This window comes from Amborella trichopoda, chromosome 2, assembly GCF_054954075.1.
Source record: "Amborella trichopoda isolate Santa Cruz 75 chromosome 2, AtrichopodaSantaCruz75HAP2 v2.0, whole genome shotgun sequence".
Lineage (NCBI taxonomy): Eukaryota > Viridiplantae > Streptophyta > Magnoliopsida > Amborellales > Amborellaceae > Amborella > Amborella trichopoda.
Genome location: NC_142337.1, coordinates 9244291 through 9261407, shown reverse-complemented (window position 1 = coordinate 9261407; position 17117 = coordinate 9244291). Strand labels below are relative to the sequence as shown.

General features: G+C 34.9%; 1 protein-coding gene across 2 annotated transcripts; it reads left to right on the top strand.

The window, feature by feature from the left end:
• Window positions 1-6523: 6523 nt before the first annotated feature.
• Window positions 6524-14904, top strand: LOC18443298 (uncharacterized). Of its 2 annotated transcripts, none has more exons than XM_006853490.4 (4): window positions 6524-6761; window positions 10807-10910; window positions 11057-11214; window positions 14158-14904. In XM_006853490.4, the coding sequence occupies exons 2-4, from the start codon at window positions 10830-10832 to the stop codon at window positions 14252-14254; spliced, it is 336 nt and encodes a 111-aa protein (XP_006853552.2). In that variant the 5' UTR covers window positions 6524-6761; window positions 10807-10829; the 3' UTR covers window positions 14255-14904. The 2 variants fall into 2 exon arrangements, with proteins under 2 accessions (XP_006853552.2, XP_088714003.1); XM_088857877.1 differs by having other exon boundaries at window positions 6586-7089.
• The last annotated feature ends 2213 nt before the right edge of the window (window positions 14905-17117 follow it).

Genomic DNA, 17117 nt, shown 5'->3' with positions numbered 1-17117 from the left:
CCATCGAGACCACTAACCTTATGATGCGCACAAGACCCATGACGCACCCTAGTAGAGTCATGACGCACCCTATCATAGTCATGAGAATATCTAGACAAAGAGTTAGAGGAAGAGCGAGTACAACATCAGCCAAACTTTTCCATTAAAGCAAGAGACACAAGGAAAGGCAGGAAGAAGAAAGATCAGGAAGTCAAAGGCCAGAAGAGAGAAAGGAACGATGAACGTAGCAAAAAGGAAGGAGGGAAGAAGAGAGGAGAGTCAAATAAGCCATCAACGTTAAAAGAGAGAAAAAACTTCAATGCATTGAACATATTGAAAGGGACCATGTAGAGTGATCTTTGCTTTTACCCAGGGTTTGAAAAAACGGCGACTCAAACCGGATTCGCCCGATTCGACTCAGGAATCGGTAGTACCCATGCCGGTTCCACCACAAAATCGGGAATCGCCTGTGTCCAGAGAGAACCAGGCAATTCCCAATAGTGAATCGCTGAGTCACAACATTGACTCGCCCAAGAACACGGGCCGCATAATGTTCTTCATGGATTTCATCTTTTTTTGTCATTTTCTTATCATTTTTCATCTTTTTCAGCCTTATAATCAAATCTTGCAAGCTTTAAACAAATGTTTCAGCCATTTCAGTCAATAAAAGATAGTAAAAATAATCGATTTTGAACAAAAAAATTTGGATCGAAGAGTGAGTTTTAGGGTTTCCGCCATTTCATTGATTTCAAGTGAAAGAGGGCATCATTTTTTGTAAAATTTCAGGGTGATTGATCGTAAAGGTGTTGTTCAGAAGTTTTTGTTCATAATTTGTGATTATTTTGGAGGAATATATATCAATTTTGAATTTGAAGGCACGGGCGCACGAAAAACAGGTAAGAACTGTGTTTTTTTTTTTTTCCAGCCATTCTATCAAATTCGCTCAATATTTTACAAATCATGTGTTAAATTTATAGGGTTTTGATTTGTTATCGTGTTGTTTATCATCACATGTATTCAATTTGATTTTATTTATTCAATTCAAGATTGATTTTTTGAAAAAAAAAAGAGTGATGTCTGTGAAGAAAAAATGGACTGCTTGTTTTTTTTTTTTTTTTTTCCGCCATTCTAACAATTTTACTCAATATTTTGCAAAGAATGTGTTAAATTTATAGGGTTTTGAATCTTTATAGTCTTGTTTATCATCACATGTATACAATTTGATTTGATTTATTCAATTTGAGCTGGATTTTTGAGATTGAATGACTGATGCCTGTGAAGAACTGCGTTTTTTTTTCCCCTCAATTCAATCGATTTTATTTAATTTTTTGATAATAATGTGTTAATATTATAGGGCTTTGATTCCTTATAGTGTTGTTTATCAAAACATGTATTCAATTTGATGTAATTTATATGATTTGAGGCGGATTTTTGAGTTGGAATGACTAATGTTAGGTGGGTATGTGAAGAACTGCCTTTTTTTTTTTTTAATTCATGGTCAATTTTTTTGAAAAATCGTGATTTTCCAAAAAATTGTGAAAATCGTGACCAGGTTTTGATTATCATGAGGAATTAAACAATATTTTTAATTTTTATTCTTAAATTTTTAGTTCAAAAAATTGCACGTTGATAGATTATTTATGCAAAAAAATACATATTATTATATTTTTAATGCAAAACTGTATTTTTAATTTGTTGTTAATGCAAAAAAATACATCAACAAGTACATGTTGTTAAACTGTGTTATATTTTTAATGCAGTTTTACATTAAAAATGTATTTTTAAATTTTTAATGCAAAAAATACATGTTGTTAAATTGTATTATCATGAGGAATTAACGTGAATATCATTGTAAAAAAATCGTGGCATGTATGATAATTATATTATCTTGTATTTTCCAATTTTATTATTAAATTTTTAATGCAAAAAATATATGTTCTTGATAATTGAGTTGTAGCCAAGTTTGGAGCTTACATTTTTTATTATATTATCTTGCATATTTGTAATTGAGATGTACGACTATTTGTGATCATTTCAATTGAGTTGTGATTGTGCCCACTATATCATTGTAAATTTTATTTGTGGCATTGTGAATGACTGTATCATTGTAAATGTTTTTTGTGTCAAATATACATGTAGTGGCATTACAGATGACTATATTAATGTCATTTTTTTCTTGATTCTAAGTGTGACTTATACAGACTTTCTTTTATCTATAATATTGCATAAATATTTTTTTTTTCTCAATAGGAAGTAATTCATGTTTGTTGAAATGAAGATTTGTGACAAGTCCATATGTATTGGCATTGTGAATTACTATACCATTGTAAATAAATTTTTTATTGATACTATATCAATGTAAATTTTTTGTTCTATATGTAGTGGCTGATATAGGCTATTTTTATCTATAATGTTGCATAAATAAATTATTTTTCCCAGTAAGAACTAAAATATTTTTGTTAATAGATGTAATTTGTATTAACAACAAATATAACTTCATGAACTACCCCTACATATTATCACTACACATGGTGATTATTTTTCATGTTGAACTGTCAGGTTAATTTTTAGCCTTTTACATATTAAAGTTGAACCATGGCAAGATTTGCAGAAGACCCTGCACAACAACATGGGGTCAGACTTGATCCCAAAAAAAAAGGCAATTATTTGTAATTAGTGTCAAGGAGTGATAAGTAGTGGGGTCCATAGGTTCAAGCAACAATTGATAGGGGTTAAATGATATGTTTATGCGTGCAATAATGTCCCTAATAATGTAAGAAAGCAGATGACGGCATTTCTCAAGGCTACCAAATATAAAAAAATTGCAAAGCAGATGATGGATGAGGAGATAGCTAGTTTATATACGCCATCAAGCGGGAATGATCCAGAAGAGCAATATAATAATGACTTGGAGATGGCCACAAGAATGAGTTTACAAGAAACATACCAGAGGGAACGTGGGTTTATAATGCCTGGTGGTTATGACATGGGCATACATGGTGGGCCTAGCTCAAACATGCATGGTGGGCCCATCTCGAGCATGTGTGGCAAGCCCAGCTCAAATATGTATGGAGGGGTTGGTGGCAATATGTATCAAGAGGAATCAGACGTTGAAGAAATTGTTTTTAGCTTATCTAGGAGTGTCAGTATTGTAGGTCATGGTTGTATAGACCTATTTCTTTCAAAGCCTAAGTCAGAACAGATGACCCTCAAAGGCATGGTGAAAGGTACGAGAAACATGTTGGGCAGATATGTTGGTAAATAGTTCTACGATAAAGGGATCCCCTTTGATACAGCCAATAGCCCATATTTTTCACCTATGGTCAACGCAATCCAAAGAGCCGGGCCCGAGGTAAAACCCCCTACGGCATATGAGCTCAATGGGCCAATATTAGATGAAGAGGTGGAGGAAGTTAGAAAGTGGATTGAAGAATATAAACAGAGTTGGCCAAGAACATGCATTACTCTTATGAGCGATGGTTGGTTGAATAAAGTTAGCAAAAATGAGTTTATAAACTTCTTAGCCTATTCTCTAAAAGGTACAACTTTTTTGTCTAGCAAAGACGTATCAGGAACGAAAAAGGATGCAAACTTTTACGTACGACTATATAATCAGATAGTGGAGGAGGTGGGAGATAAGCATGTAGTCTAGTTTATTACGGACAATGTGTGTGCATGTGTTTCTGCGGGCAGCAAGTTGATGGATAAGAAGAAGCATCTAGTATGGATCCCGTGTGCTGTACACAGCATCAATCTTATGTTAGAGGAGATCGGTGAGATCAAAATTGTGAAGGAGACTTTACAAGAAGCGAAGTTGGTGTCAAGATTTATATATAACCATTCTAAAATTTTATTTTTGTTCATAGAACAATTTAAGAAAAAAGAGATAATCAGGCCTGCCATAACCCACTTTGCGACAGATTACTTGGCTGTGGACTCCATTCGGGAATTTGAAGGTGCAATAAAGAGATTATTTACCAGTGAAGAGTGGTTAAATGATCGCCTCTCAAAGTCCAGTACCGGGCTAAAAGTGGACTGCATAGTCTCAAAGAAAAGGTTCTGGTCTCGATATTCCAGTATCGTAGAGGCCACTGCCCCTTTGGTCACAGTGTTAAGAATGGTGGATGCTAACAAGAAAGCTACCATGAGCATCCTTTATGAAGGTATCGAGAGGGCCAAATCAACTATTGGGGAGAAGTGTAGTTTTGCTAGTAAAATGATCGAGATTATAGAAAGAATGTGGAATACTAAATTTGGACGTCTAATTCATTACGCAAGTAAATATATAGTTATATCATTAGAATGTTTCATTCTAAATTATTTTTTATGAAATTTTAAATGACATTTCTCTATCAATATATTTTCTAGGTTACTATTTCAACCCAAAATTTTTCTATTTGACATATGAACATCCCCACAAGATTATGGAAGGGGTCAGATACATTATTGCCAGGTTGGAGAGAAGCCATCGAAACCAGATAGCAGCAATACAAGATGTATTAATTAATATTTGGGTAAGAACTTGATTGAGTTGTTATATTTGTGAGGAATAATGCACTAAAACAAAATATTTTGTTTTAGCTTGCTATGTATAGCTATAGGATCCTTCGAAACTAGACTTGCCAGGAATTCTCGAACTATGATGGATCCAGGTTATCCTCTAACTAATATTTTGTTCATTCATATATTTAATCTTATGAATTGTTTTTGCCTTTACAATGCTTTTTGCATTTTAATCCAGCTGAATGGTAGGAGATATATGGTAGCGATGCACCTCACCTAAAGAGAATAGCAATCAAGGTGCTCTCCCAAACATGTTCTGCTACTGGCTGTGAGCGAAACTGGAGTACGTTCCAATAGTTGTATACTATTAGGAGGAATCGACTCGCTTCGGAAAAACTTCGTAAACTAGTCTACGTTCATTACAACTTAAACCTCCGAGAGCGACAAATAAGAAGGAAGCTTGAAGACTATGGGCCGATAGACTTGGATACAATATTTGTCACCGACATAACAGAATAATGAGTAGTAGAAGAAGAGGAGTCAGTGTTGCACAAGAGAGTGTTCCTTGAGGCTATCGGTGCGAAAGATCTTGAAAAAGGTGATGAGCAGTATGAAAGAGGAAGCAACCCGCCAACATATTTACAATTCGTCGGAGATGTCGGCGATATTGCACCTAATAAGGGAGAGTGGAAAGGGGGTCTAATAGAAAATGAGAGAGATGATGATTCTGAGGCCACCCAATCCCAGCGAATTATTCACATATCGAGTCCTAACAACAAGAGGGTAGGGATGAATACGATAGTGTATGTGAGCATGAAGGATGGACAAGTTTCGGGGATTTTGGATTAGGACCACAACAAAACACTAATACTCAGGGATTTGGGTAAAGTCAGGTGCCCACTAATTTGGATGATTCGTTTTTAGATCGAGTCAATGAATTGTCACGCGAATTCAATCAATGGCACCAGCGTGACCAAGATGACGAATGACGTCGTCTGTCATCTTATTTTTAGATCGTATGTTACGAATTGTAAGCTTTATTGTAGTCCATGTATAATGATAGACTTAATCTATGATAATTTTATGTTTATCCTTTTGTGTGATGTAAATTAAATGGTAAATAGTAGTTCATACGGGGAAAGAACATATCAATATTCGCATATTCATAAAGAAATGAAATTTTTTAATGGAGTACCCTCATTTCTTATTGAATTCCTAAAAAAAAACATTTATAATGAATTTTAAGAATTTTTTCGGATTTTGTTTAAGGTTTAATCCGACCGATTTAGCCGATTCCCTATTCAGATCGCCAATTCGCTGATCCAGATAAGTTTTTGAGATACCCCATCCATACTCGATCTGGATCACCGATCCGCTTTTTAAACCATACTTTTACCACATAGATCACTGCCCTTACCACAATGGGTGGAGAGAGACTTCCAATTCCAACTATTTAATGTTGTTTAGTCAGAGAAAGAAGAGAGAGGACACGTTTCTTCATTTGTGTCCCCAAAGGAATAAGGCATCTATCTTAAAGATAGATACAAATTAGTCATCCATCTAACAAATTATTTTATGGGAAATTATATGATGAAATCATTTACCTTTGGTATAAAGGGGTTACAATAAATCTTGACCATTCGATATAAAATTGGGTGGCTGTATTTATTTTATTGACTATGCTCAAAGTTCAAAAGATTTTTTTTTCGAACTTTGTGACACACTCAAGTTATCAGGTATAACATCAAATAATTGTAAGTAATTTTGACTTCCTTAATCCAAAAGTAAATTGTCTTATTATATATAATCTCTTATTTTCTTTATAAAATCATTATTTTTAATTTTAAAATGTACTTATTTTTTCATATTCATCATTCACATGTTAGAGATTATATATCTTTAAAAATTAAGTCTAAAATTCATTTCAAAAATATATTTTTGAGAGGGGACTCATTTCTGATTTTTACGTGGACTCGTAGAAACCGTTTACTAAAAAATGCTCTCAACCCTTGCCAATTAACGAGATGGTCCAAGATGGACTGGTCGGGCTCACGAGCCCCCGCCGGGTCACAACTCTCCGTTAAGTTCTTTGGGTGAAAAAGAGAAAAAGGGTACCTGCCTTGAAATAGAGAGAGAGAGAGCGAGAGCGAGAGAGATAGAGAGAGCTTTGAAATCAATCTAGAGAGAAAGAGAGAGCTTTGAAATCAATTTAGATAGAGAAAGCTTTGGAATCAATCTAGAAGCTCTGTTGTCTCGTCAAATCGATCTACATCAAGGAGGTATTCAATTGTTCATTTGTGCAAAATTGATGATCTTGTGCGTCAGAACTGTTCAATTTTCGTTTAAAATCCAATATGCTCAGACCATTTTCGTCTTCAATTCCATCTTCTCTAGAACACCATGCTTGTAGGTTCTGAGAAAATTTGTTGTTATTATTGGAGTGCGTGTGAGAAGAGGAGATTTCCTTCTCATCAAATCCCAAGGGATTTGTTAACTTTTCTTCTTCTCTGTTTACCAGAGAAAAGAAAATTGCTGATTATTGAGAGGGTATATATAAGAAAAAAGAGGTGTTTTGCAATTTTGGATAAGAGTCATCAAATTGCTTGAGTGAGTCTGCAACTTCCTTCACTCTTTATTGCAGAATAGATTGCATTATGGATCCCCATATGGATCAGATTTCTATTTTTGGTGTATGAATCAATTGATTCTTTGCACCCTGATAAATAAAATGCTTAGTAAGTGAGCTCAAAGGATGAATGTCGATGTAAACTGTGACCAAAGAATGAAGTTTGCACAAATTGAAATATTTGTAACTTACGAGTGAAACCATCCATCTTAACTGCACTGCTTTGTTTAATTCCTTCTTTGTGAATCCTAAAAGCGGCTTGTATGTGTCATCTTTCCATATAATTTGCATCTGTTTTGGTGATCCTTTTCAGGAAACGTAAAGCTATTTTCCTATTGTCTTTCATAGTTTTCTTGTACATTTATGTTTACATATGGATCCTTTTTTATGGTTATAATGTTATGTGGTTCCTTGTGTGTGTTTTACTGTTTCTAGCAGTGTTAGCGAAATAAAATGGCTCTGAAAGTTTTTGTTTTTTGTTCTCTGTTCTTGAGGGAAGTAGATTTTAATTTCTTCCCTCTTAGATGTGCAGTTGAGGTGCAAAGTTTCTAACACGTCGTAAATGTGTTTAGATAGAGAAACAAAATGCGAGCAAGAAGTTTATAGCCACTAAGATAGCGATTTGGCTTCTTGTTTAAGTTGTTGTCATGGAAACATCTATGTACAAAATTTGAATCCTATCAGTGAAATAAAACAAGTAATTTATATCCACTAATACTGACGTTGAATTGCCATTCTCCATTTCTAGTCTCCGGAGATGTTATTCTTGTGTCAAATTCCTCACTAATCAGCAAATGTCCGCTGAAATGATCCACAAAAATTTATTGGTACATGGCATTTAAGATGAGTAAGACATCGTGAAAACAAAAACATGACACCAAAATGAAACCCTACTTTTTTTTCCCATAGAAAATATACTTGATTGAATGCCTCTTTTGGGCGGTATTGTACTTTGAAGGTCCTTAGTGCCATGTAAATTCCCACATCCCACCACCTCTAAATAATGTATGGAGTAGTCATTTCTGAAAAACCAGTATGGGTTTGGTGTTTTTGGGCACATATCCACGTTAGATGCTAACACTTCGTAACGGTTTCCTTGTAACATACCTTGAGATTTAACTGAGCTTTTAAAAGATAGAGCAAGTTTTATGCTGAGTCTTGCCAAGTCCATGACTTTTTTTAAAAGCTCCATGGAAACCCTGCAAAGCGAACTTGTGATCAGTTTTAAGTCTTTCTCCGTGTTTTGAAATATTGTGTGTTTTATAAGGGCTTGTGTCCTAAGACTTTAACTTGCATGTTAAAGCAATGGAACTATGGTTTAACAAAATCAATTCGATTAATATGCAGACCCATTTTTTGAACTGGTATTTGTGACGCATTAGCCTTCTCAGAAAGTTGCCATGTAACCAATTGTTCAACTTTAATGGTTTATCTTATGCTAGCATGCCTTTAACATGCAAGGTTCATAAAACACATGGGGACATCTCTCATCATCATCATCATTTTCATCATCATCGGAGCCTTATCCCAACTATTTGGGGTTGGTTGCACGAACCTGTTCTGCTGGCCATACACTCAGTCTGACCATAAGTCACCATATCTCTTTTCACTACTTCCATCCATGTCCTCATCTCAAGTACACTCATCCTATGGATATGTTATTTCTTGACCGCCAAGAATTCTATTTTATAAAGCACGGTTGGTCTTGCAATCATTCTATAAAACTTCCCCTTCAGTTTCATTGGTAATGCGACAACATAATCCAGATACACATCTCCACTTTGCCCACCCAACTCTCATTCTATGAGCGACATCTTCCTCAATTTCTATATTCACCTGGATTATTGACCCAAGATATCCAAAATTATCACTTTTAGGTATTTCTTGGCCATCAATCTTAACTACTTCCTCGTTTTTACTCCTATTATTACTAAACTTGCATTCTATATTTTATGTTTTAATCCGTCTAATTTTGAAACCTCTAGATTTTAGAGCATCCCTCCAAAGTTCTAATATGGGGACATCTCTCAGGCTCTTAAATCACCATCCCCCTTCCAAACTCTGCTAATGAAAATCTCTAGTTATATAGCTTCTTAGGTGTTTCATGCTTACTTATATAGCTAGTCGTCTAAGATCTCGCAATGTAAGTGCCCAACTTTCCATGTATTCACCTCTTTTTATTCATAACTATGTACATTAATTGAATCGGCCAGTCTCCATAGCTTCCAGCAATTTTAGAAATTGATCACTATATAGCTCCAAGCCTTGCCTCAAATGGTCAACATTGACCATATGAGATGAGGAAAATGTTTCAGAAGTTCACTGAACAGAAAACTTGTCAGCAACCTCTATGAAGAGACCACAGGGGCTAAATCAACTGTGGAATTCTTTAATAGTCTACCAATGTACCTTCAGAGATGCTTTTTAACTTGAAGCTAATAAGTTGTAAAATGGCTTTGCAAATTCAGTTGTGGTTGCAAGTGGATGGCATCATTGGCAGCACCTTTTTTCAGTGAGCCTCTGAAGTCCCTTTAGTTATTGTGTACCTCAAATGGACTTCTAAAATGGTTTTATCAATTTATCCATGATGCTGTACTTCAATGATAAACCAGATATGGAAAAATTGGAAACTGATTTCAGCATTTAAAGCAAGATTGTGGAGAATAAACCCATGTGAATCTTAAAGAAGTTTTCTCTACTTGGAATTCCTTGTTCTTCTGCATGTACTTCCAAATTAGTTTTGCTATCATTTGTTCAAAGAAATATTTATGCATTCTGTTAGTTTTTCCTGATTTTGTTAATAGTTAAATTCTAGCCTTTTTGACCACTTTATATAGTTATCCCAGTGGTAATTAATTCCATCCAAACTTTGTCAGAGGTAACAAGGATAAACCTATATTTATTTCCTATTTTTTATTTTTTATTTTTTATTTTTTATTTTTATTTTTTTTGGCATTTAAGAGTGCTAAACCTTATCAATTCTTCAAGCTCTCATGAGCTTTAATCCAAATTCTGGCATCCAGTTGAACTTGCTCTTCATCAGTCGCCTAATACATCTGAAGTTTGAAGTATTCTTTTTTTTGGGTGAGTAATTTTGAAGTATTCTTGCCAAATTAACTACTCTGAACTCTTCTTGCACTAGTTATTATTTTAGATGGTGCATTGATTCTGCAGCTGTTTTGCATCGCTTATATTAAACAATAACCAGTGGCTGAAATCCATATCTACTATGTCATCGTTTCCTACTTGCTCTGTCTGTGCATTCATAAGTGACTTATGTGATGCATACTGGACTAGTTATTAATAATTTTCATCCTGAGGACTTGAGTTGAACTTCTGTCTTTTTCCTTGTTATTAATCACATTTATATCAAATTATTCGAAGATAGATATTTAGATCTTGTTTCCCCTTGAATCTACTGATTATTTGGTGCCATGACTAATATATGGTATGCAAACATATGATATTTAGATAGATCGAGTTTTTTTTCTTTCTTTTCTTTTCCTTCCCCCCCCCCTTTTCTCTTGTTACATCATGATGGCACAACTACCCTATTCTGGGGTTGTGAATTTATGAGATGTACTTTTGTCTTATTACTAATGAAAATCGGGTAGGGGGCCTTCTCCCCCCACTGACTTAACAAAAAAAAAAAAAACTTTATGGAATTCTAAACCATCCCTTTCTTTTCTTCTTGACAGATATTTCCTTTGAAGGTCCAGAAATGGGTTTTGCCTCTTCCAGTTCAAAAAATGTGCCTATTGCCGAAGCAGTATTGTTGGGTGCTTTAGCTCCTGGTGTTAATGTGCGTATAGTTTCTATCATTTTTCATAATTGATTTCTGGGAAATTTTCATGAGTTACTTGAGTTCATCTAATCTGAATTTCAAAACCATTTGCCATCTGTTAATGACATTGAAATACCTAATAAGTTTTCACTTTTCTATTGCAGAGACCTACGTGGTTGGTGCTTAACTTTACTTTTCTGGCTCTAGGCTTTTGCCTTGCTGCCATGCTCTTTGCAGCATTCTTCTCTCAAAATTCTTTGTTGATATTACACATCCTGGTGCTCATTTTTCTGAGTGGAATGCTTTTTGCACTCCTTAATTGGTAATCCTCTGCCATATATTCAATGCTAGAATAGGAAGTGCTGATGACAATTTTCTATAATCATTTGGCTAATTCCTTTGCCTGTCCTCTTTAATATTGTATAGATTTATCCGTAGTAAACCTTAAACTTCTTTTAGGTATTTGTTTGTCAATGCTCTGGCACCACTTTTTTGGGTGCATTAGTCACCTTGTCTGTTTTGGCTTCATTGCTGGACTCTGGTCTTCATTCAATATGATCAAAGTTTTTATGCATTAGTTAATTTATGATGTATGGATGCCCTTTGTGCATCGTGGGTCTCATTTTATTAACCAACCCACAGAAAAAATCCCAATTCTTTCTATAGATAAAAGAAATATCTCTTTTATTGGTGTTTATCTTTTCATCTCTTATTTTTCTATAGGCAGATCTACATGGGTTCCAAACCTGCAAGCATTTTTTATGGGTAGATCAGTAGGGTAAGGATCTACTACCTATGATAGGAATGGTCCTCAAGATGTTATGTTATAGCACCCACTACCCTGACTACCAGTTCCCTAAGTCTAATTCTGCCAAACCTGCAACCTAAAGGTTGAGATAAGGAGCTCTCCCCAAATGGGCACTCAACCTATGATGTGGATAGATTTGGGATCCTGTTTCTTTTTTGGTTTTTCCTTTTAGCAACTTTATTTATTATCAAAGTCATATATGAACAATATTTTTCTTTTTTTTTCCCGAAACATGAGCATCAGGTTACACAATATACTCGTCTTGCAAGTCACAGTAAGAATTTATATGTACTCATATAGTGTAGCTAAGAGTCCAAAGGTTGGTTTCTCACAAGCTTTACTATACTTGCTGGGGAGTCTTATCTTTGTTGTAAAAGGAAATGGCCACAAAATTTTTTATCTCATAATTCTCCTCTAACAAGTATGCTGGTTGCTTTGTTGAGGCAACTAGACATGTAAGTTATGACTTATCTATGACGAAGACGAAGGAAGAAATGGGAATGCATGGTTTTGCTTGTATTTGTTCTAGTACAAAAAGGAAAGGGAAAAAAAAAGACTAGTGGACCTTGACATATTCCATGGGTTACAATGAAATAGTTATCTTTTTCTCAGATATTGGTCCTTGGCATATTCTGTAGAGTTACATTGAAATAGTTACCTTTTTTTTTCAGATAGTGGTCCTTAGCATATTCTGTAGATTATAATATAGTTTTTTATAATTAACCATAGCCTATTTGTTCTTAGTGTTCTGACTTTATCTGAAATGATAACTTATGCTTCATGTTAGTTCTAGAAAAAGGGGGAAACTGACGAATTAGATTATATGATGACAAAATAAATGACTGAATTATGACAAATAGATAGATCTGCCAACTCACTTTTGAGATGAGCACAATATGCATTGAAAGTTCACGAAATGCACTTTCTAATATTCTAACTGGAAATACCCTACTGTACATTGGTTGTAGGGTAAGGTTTTGGCGCAACTGCAGTTGCATGCATCTTTGGGATGGATTAAGGACCCAAAACTCTGCAAATCCATCTGCTAGACATCCACGATCATGGAATTGAAAAAACCAAAGAATGGGTCAATCGAGGATCTGGAACCCAAAAATTGATCTATCTTACAACTTTTCCTGGACCATGGATTTCAATTTTTTCTGGATTCATGGATCTGCACCATTTCGGTAGCTCCAAATTCAACATTTGGGGGAGGACATGGATTCACTGGTGACTGGCAGGTGTTTTGGATCCTCAATCCATCTCCAAGACGGAGTTCTGGGATGCAGTTGCATGCAACTGCAGTCCCGCCAAAACATTTCCCTTGGTTGAATGATCTGCTAATTGATACTTTTAACACCTTGGAGCACCTTGAATCGTTTATTAATTTTTAGCCACCTTGTCTCAAATCACTTTTAAGGTATTGTTGAGGTACTTAATATTCCTTGCTCTTTTATGCCCCGTCATCTATACTCTTGACCTTGAGTTTCAAGCATTCATCTGTCATCCTCAGATGCCTGTGAAATAGCTTTAAGTTATTTGTCAAGTTGCTGCATATTGAAGCTCACAAACTGTTGAGATTCTTCTTTAATACATCCATATACATATACTAATATGTTCTGAAAGAAGGCAGTCACAGCATATTCTTTTCTGGAATATGTGAAAATAGTGCATGATAGAACTGCAGAATTCATGCAGGTGCTTATGAAACTTGGAGTTTCAGAACATTGACTGGGTTGAAGAGATTTTTTCAAAATGCTTATTTACCCTGTTTCATTTTGCACATTTGTACTAATTGCCTCATTTGTTTGGTATTTGAAGTACTAGTGCGGGAGTAGCATTGTCATTTAGAATGAGACTGGTATAGGTACTGTTTTGATCTTGCAATTTCTCCGCCTTAGTGAATTCATGCAAGTGTTTCATACTCTATTTTAATGTTTCCCTTTCTTTTGTGTTATTTTTGCTCAGTTACCGAATATCATGGTACCTTGCAATGTTATGCTAATCCTAAAACTTCCATATCAGTGATTGCATTCCCCAAATGATAACTGGAAATTTTGTTTCTTTTCTCCATTTATTTGCTTCTGCCATTAACATGCCTACGAGTCCTCAAGTCACTGATGCTTTCTTGGAATTGGGCCTCATTTCATCAGCTAACCTGTGGTTAGTTATTAGTTCTATAAGTAGTTTAGCAATGCAAACACGTATTACCAAAAATGGAACACCTTTGATCCTATTTAATTTTACAGAGAAATTGCTACACAAACAACTTTAAATGGCAGAAGTTTCTCGTGGCTCACTTGTGAAAAAAAGAACAGCATCCTTGAAATAATTGTTGGGCAAAATTTTATGTGGAATCTGTGGATGCGATTTACAAAACCCCAGTTTTTAATGTATCTCAAGCGTTGCAAAGTTGGATTGTCTACCTAACCTTTAATTCATTTCAATATGTTGCAGGTTTCTTGCACAAACGGGTCTGGTGTCCATCGAACAACAAATGGAGGAGATGGGTTTAGCCAAGAACAAAGAACCTGAGCAGAGAAAAGATGAATAAAAGCCTTCCATGCACCATCCACCATCAAAAAGGCTTTTCATGCATCACTAAAATTGAGGATCACACATTCAAAGGTGGCCTTCAGGCCGTTACATAAACACTAACAAGAAAATTACATACTTGAAAGGGTTTTTTGGTTGGTACCAGAGGCTCCGCTGGTAAAATGTGCAATGGCATGATCTCCATGGAACTGCAATGGTTATTCAGATTTCGCGGCCTCCTTCACCTTGGACTTCCCTTTCTTGCCCTTCATGAAGCAGAAACAAGAGCAGCATGGGAACTGGAAAAGGAACTTCATTTCTCCTTCTGAGCCTGACCACTCAAAACCACAGGGCCTTGGGGTCTTTGTAATCCTGTGTTTTACCATTAAACATTATGGTGCACAGCCCATTGGATTCTATTTCAGTCACCTTTTTGAAAAGTTGATGGCCAGCTGTCTGTGGGGGATTAGGATCAACCAATCTAAGGCATGGGGTCCAGCCATGAGGGCCTCATAAATTGTTTCACCATGACTTTTGGGTGGGAACCAGTTGGATATTTATGGTAGTTTATTTACCTGGTTTATTACCACTTGATGGACTCTATTCTCATAAACAAACAAATTTGGAGCCCTCATTAATTCACCTTTTCCATGTACTTATCTCAGTAAATAGTGGGTGTTGTTTTCTAGATGAACTTTGGCAAAGGCCCATCAAACACGTGTGAGCGCTCATTCGCGCACACGCATGCATGCATGCACATGCATACAAATTTGGAAGAGGCAGAGGATATACTAGACAGGTGAGAATTCTAGGACATGGCTAACGTACAAATAAAAGGTCAGTTTGGCTCCCTTGAAAATGATTCACTAAAAATGATTTCAGTTTTGCTATAAATTGATGAAATATTCAAATTTTTTATTTGAATATGCTCTGTTTGATTAGCATCTTGATGAAACCGGAAAATATGTTTTCATTATTTGGGTCAAAGGGTAAAAGGAAATTTGTTTTGGTACAAGGTCACAACTTATCATCGTTAAAAGTTTTTTTTCAATTAATTGGGGTCGGTTATATGAATTTTTATTGGCTATTCTCATCTATTAAGAGTCATACTTTTTAGTGAGGTTATGAATCTTTATGTTTTTCTTTACTATTTTCAACCATGTTTTTTTGGGATTATTTTTCGTCTTTTTTTAGCCTTTCATTTGAATTAACTTATACTTCTTAATAGATGTTGTATTGGGTTTTTACCGTACACGGTCAGTCAATCTAAGTCTATTCTCTTTCATCATATCACCTATTGGTTGCTTACTTAAAGTTTTTCAAATGTATTCATTTAGAATTCTATCTTTCTTGACTTGTCACTCATCTATTTCAACATCTTGATCTCCGCTACACTCATTTTATAGGTATATTGTTTTTTGACCGCACAACATTCTGCTCCATAAAGCGTAACTAGTCTCACAATTGTCTATAAAATTTGGCCTTTAATTTCATTGGTATGCGACAATTATAGAAAATTATGGTTGCACATCTCCACTTCTCCCATCCAACTCTAATTTTATATGCGATATCTTCTTCAATCTCTCAATTTTTTTGGATTATCGACTTAAAATATCGAAAGTGCATTCTTTTTCTCTATTTTTTTGCTGTCAATAATAGCTACTTCCTTACTGATATTAAACATAAATAATTTCATAGTATTTAATCAGAAAAAAAAGAAGCTCATAAGAAAATACTATGGAAAACGAAGGCGTGAGGAAAGCAATGACGTGGAGATAGGAGTAAACCTAGAAAAATTTATAGGAAAATACTATGGAAAGGAAGGCGTGTGGAAAGCAATGACGTGGAGATAGGAGTAACCTAGAAAAATTTGGGGAATAAGCACCAAAAGGCGATAAAGGAAGAAAGGATGGAGGGTGAAATTTTAAGTGGGAGGCGACTATTGGAGGAAGGTGTGGAGATGTTTTAAGATAGAACCATAAGTTGGAAAAAGATTCATGTAAACGTCTTTTATCTAAAAAGGTTGGTAGGGAAATTTATCAACAAAGTCATGATCACGTATCATTTGATGGCCTTTTTAAATTAAACAAAGATATGGGTAAAAAAACAGTTCATATCTAATGGGTATTTGGATAGATTTCCCTAACCCATATTGTATGAATTAAGCTACCAGCCATCGATGAGGGGCACTAGTCTGGTCAGATTTAATCCCTTGTTAGATTTTAAAAAATATAAAAACAGATAAATAAAAATGTGAGTAACTAGTCAATATTTTGTCTAAACACGTAAGATCGATAGGTTCAACCGGACGATCCGGCTGGTCCGTTCCAGCTTAGGCCTTTCTTTTTCTTTTTTTGAGATGTTGCTTTGGCCTCTCTTTTGTCTGGAATGGTCATTGATGATGGACATTTTTAACCTCATTTGTTAAATAAAGAATACCTAAATGCTCATATACTAAAAAAGAATTATATACTATGAGACCATTTACCTTTGGAAAAAATTTATATAAGGTTACAACCTTAAAATGTAGAATCATATATGCACCTCAAAATTATATCAGAAAGGTGACTTTAATGTTGAAAAACTCTCTAATTAATCATCTAGATATCACGATGTATGAATATGTAAACAAAAAAAAAAAAAGTTTTTGAGTCCCAAAAATGGTGCATCTTGCAACACATCATCTAGACCGTCAATTTTCATGATTTTCATATATTTATAGATCTACTTGATTTTAACCTTTTTTTAAAATTAAAATTTTCTAATTAGATATGACAATAGGTTTTAAGATAATCCTAGAAATTTTTTTGAACAAAATTATATGTTATGATAAAATTTAGAGGTGCGCCTTAATTGGATTGTTTAAGGTTGCAACACCATAT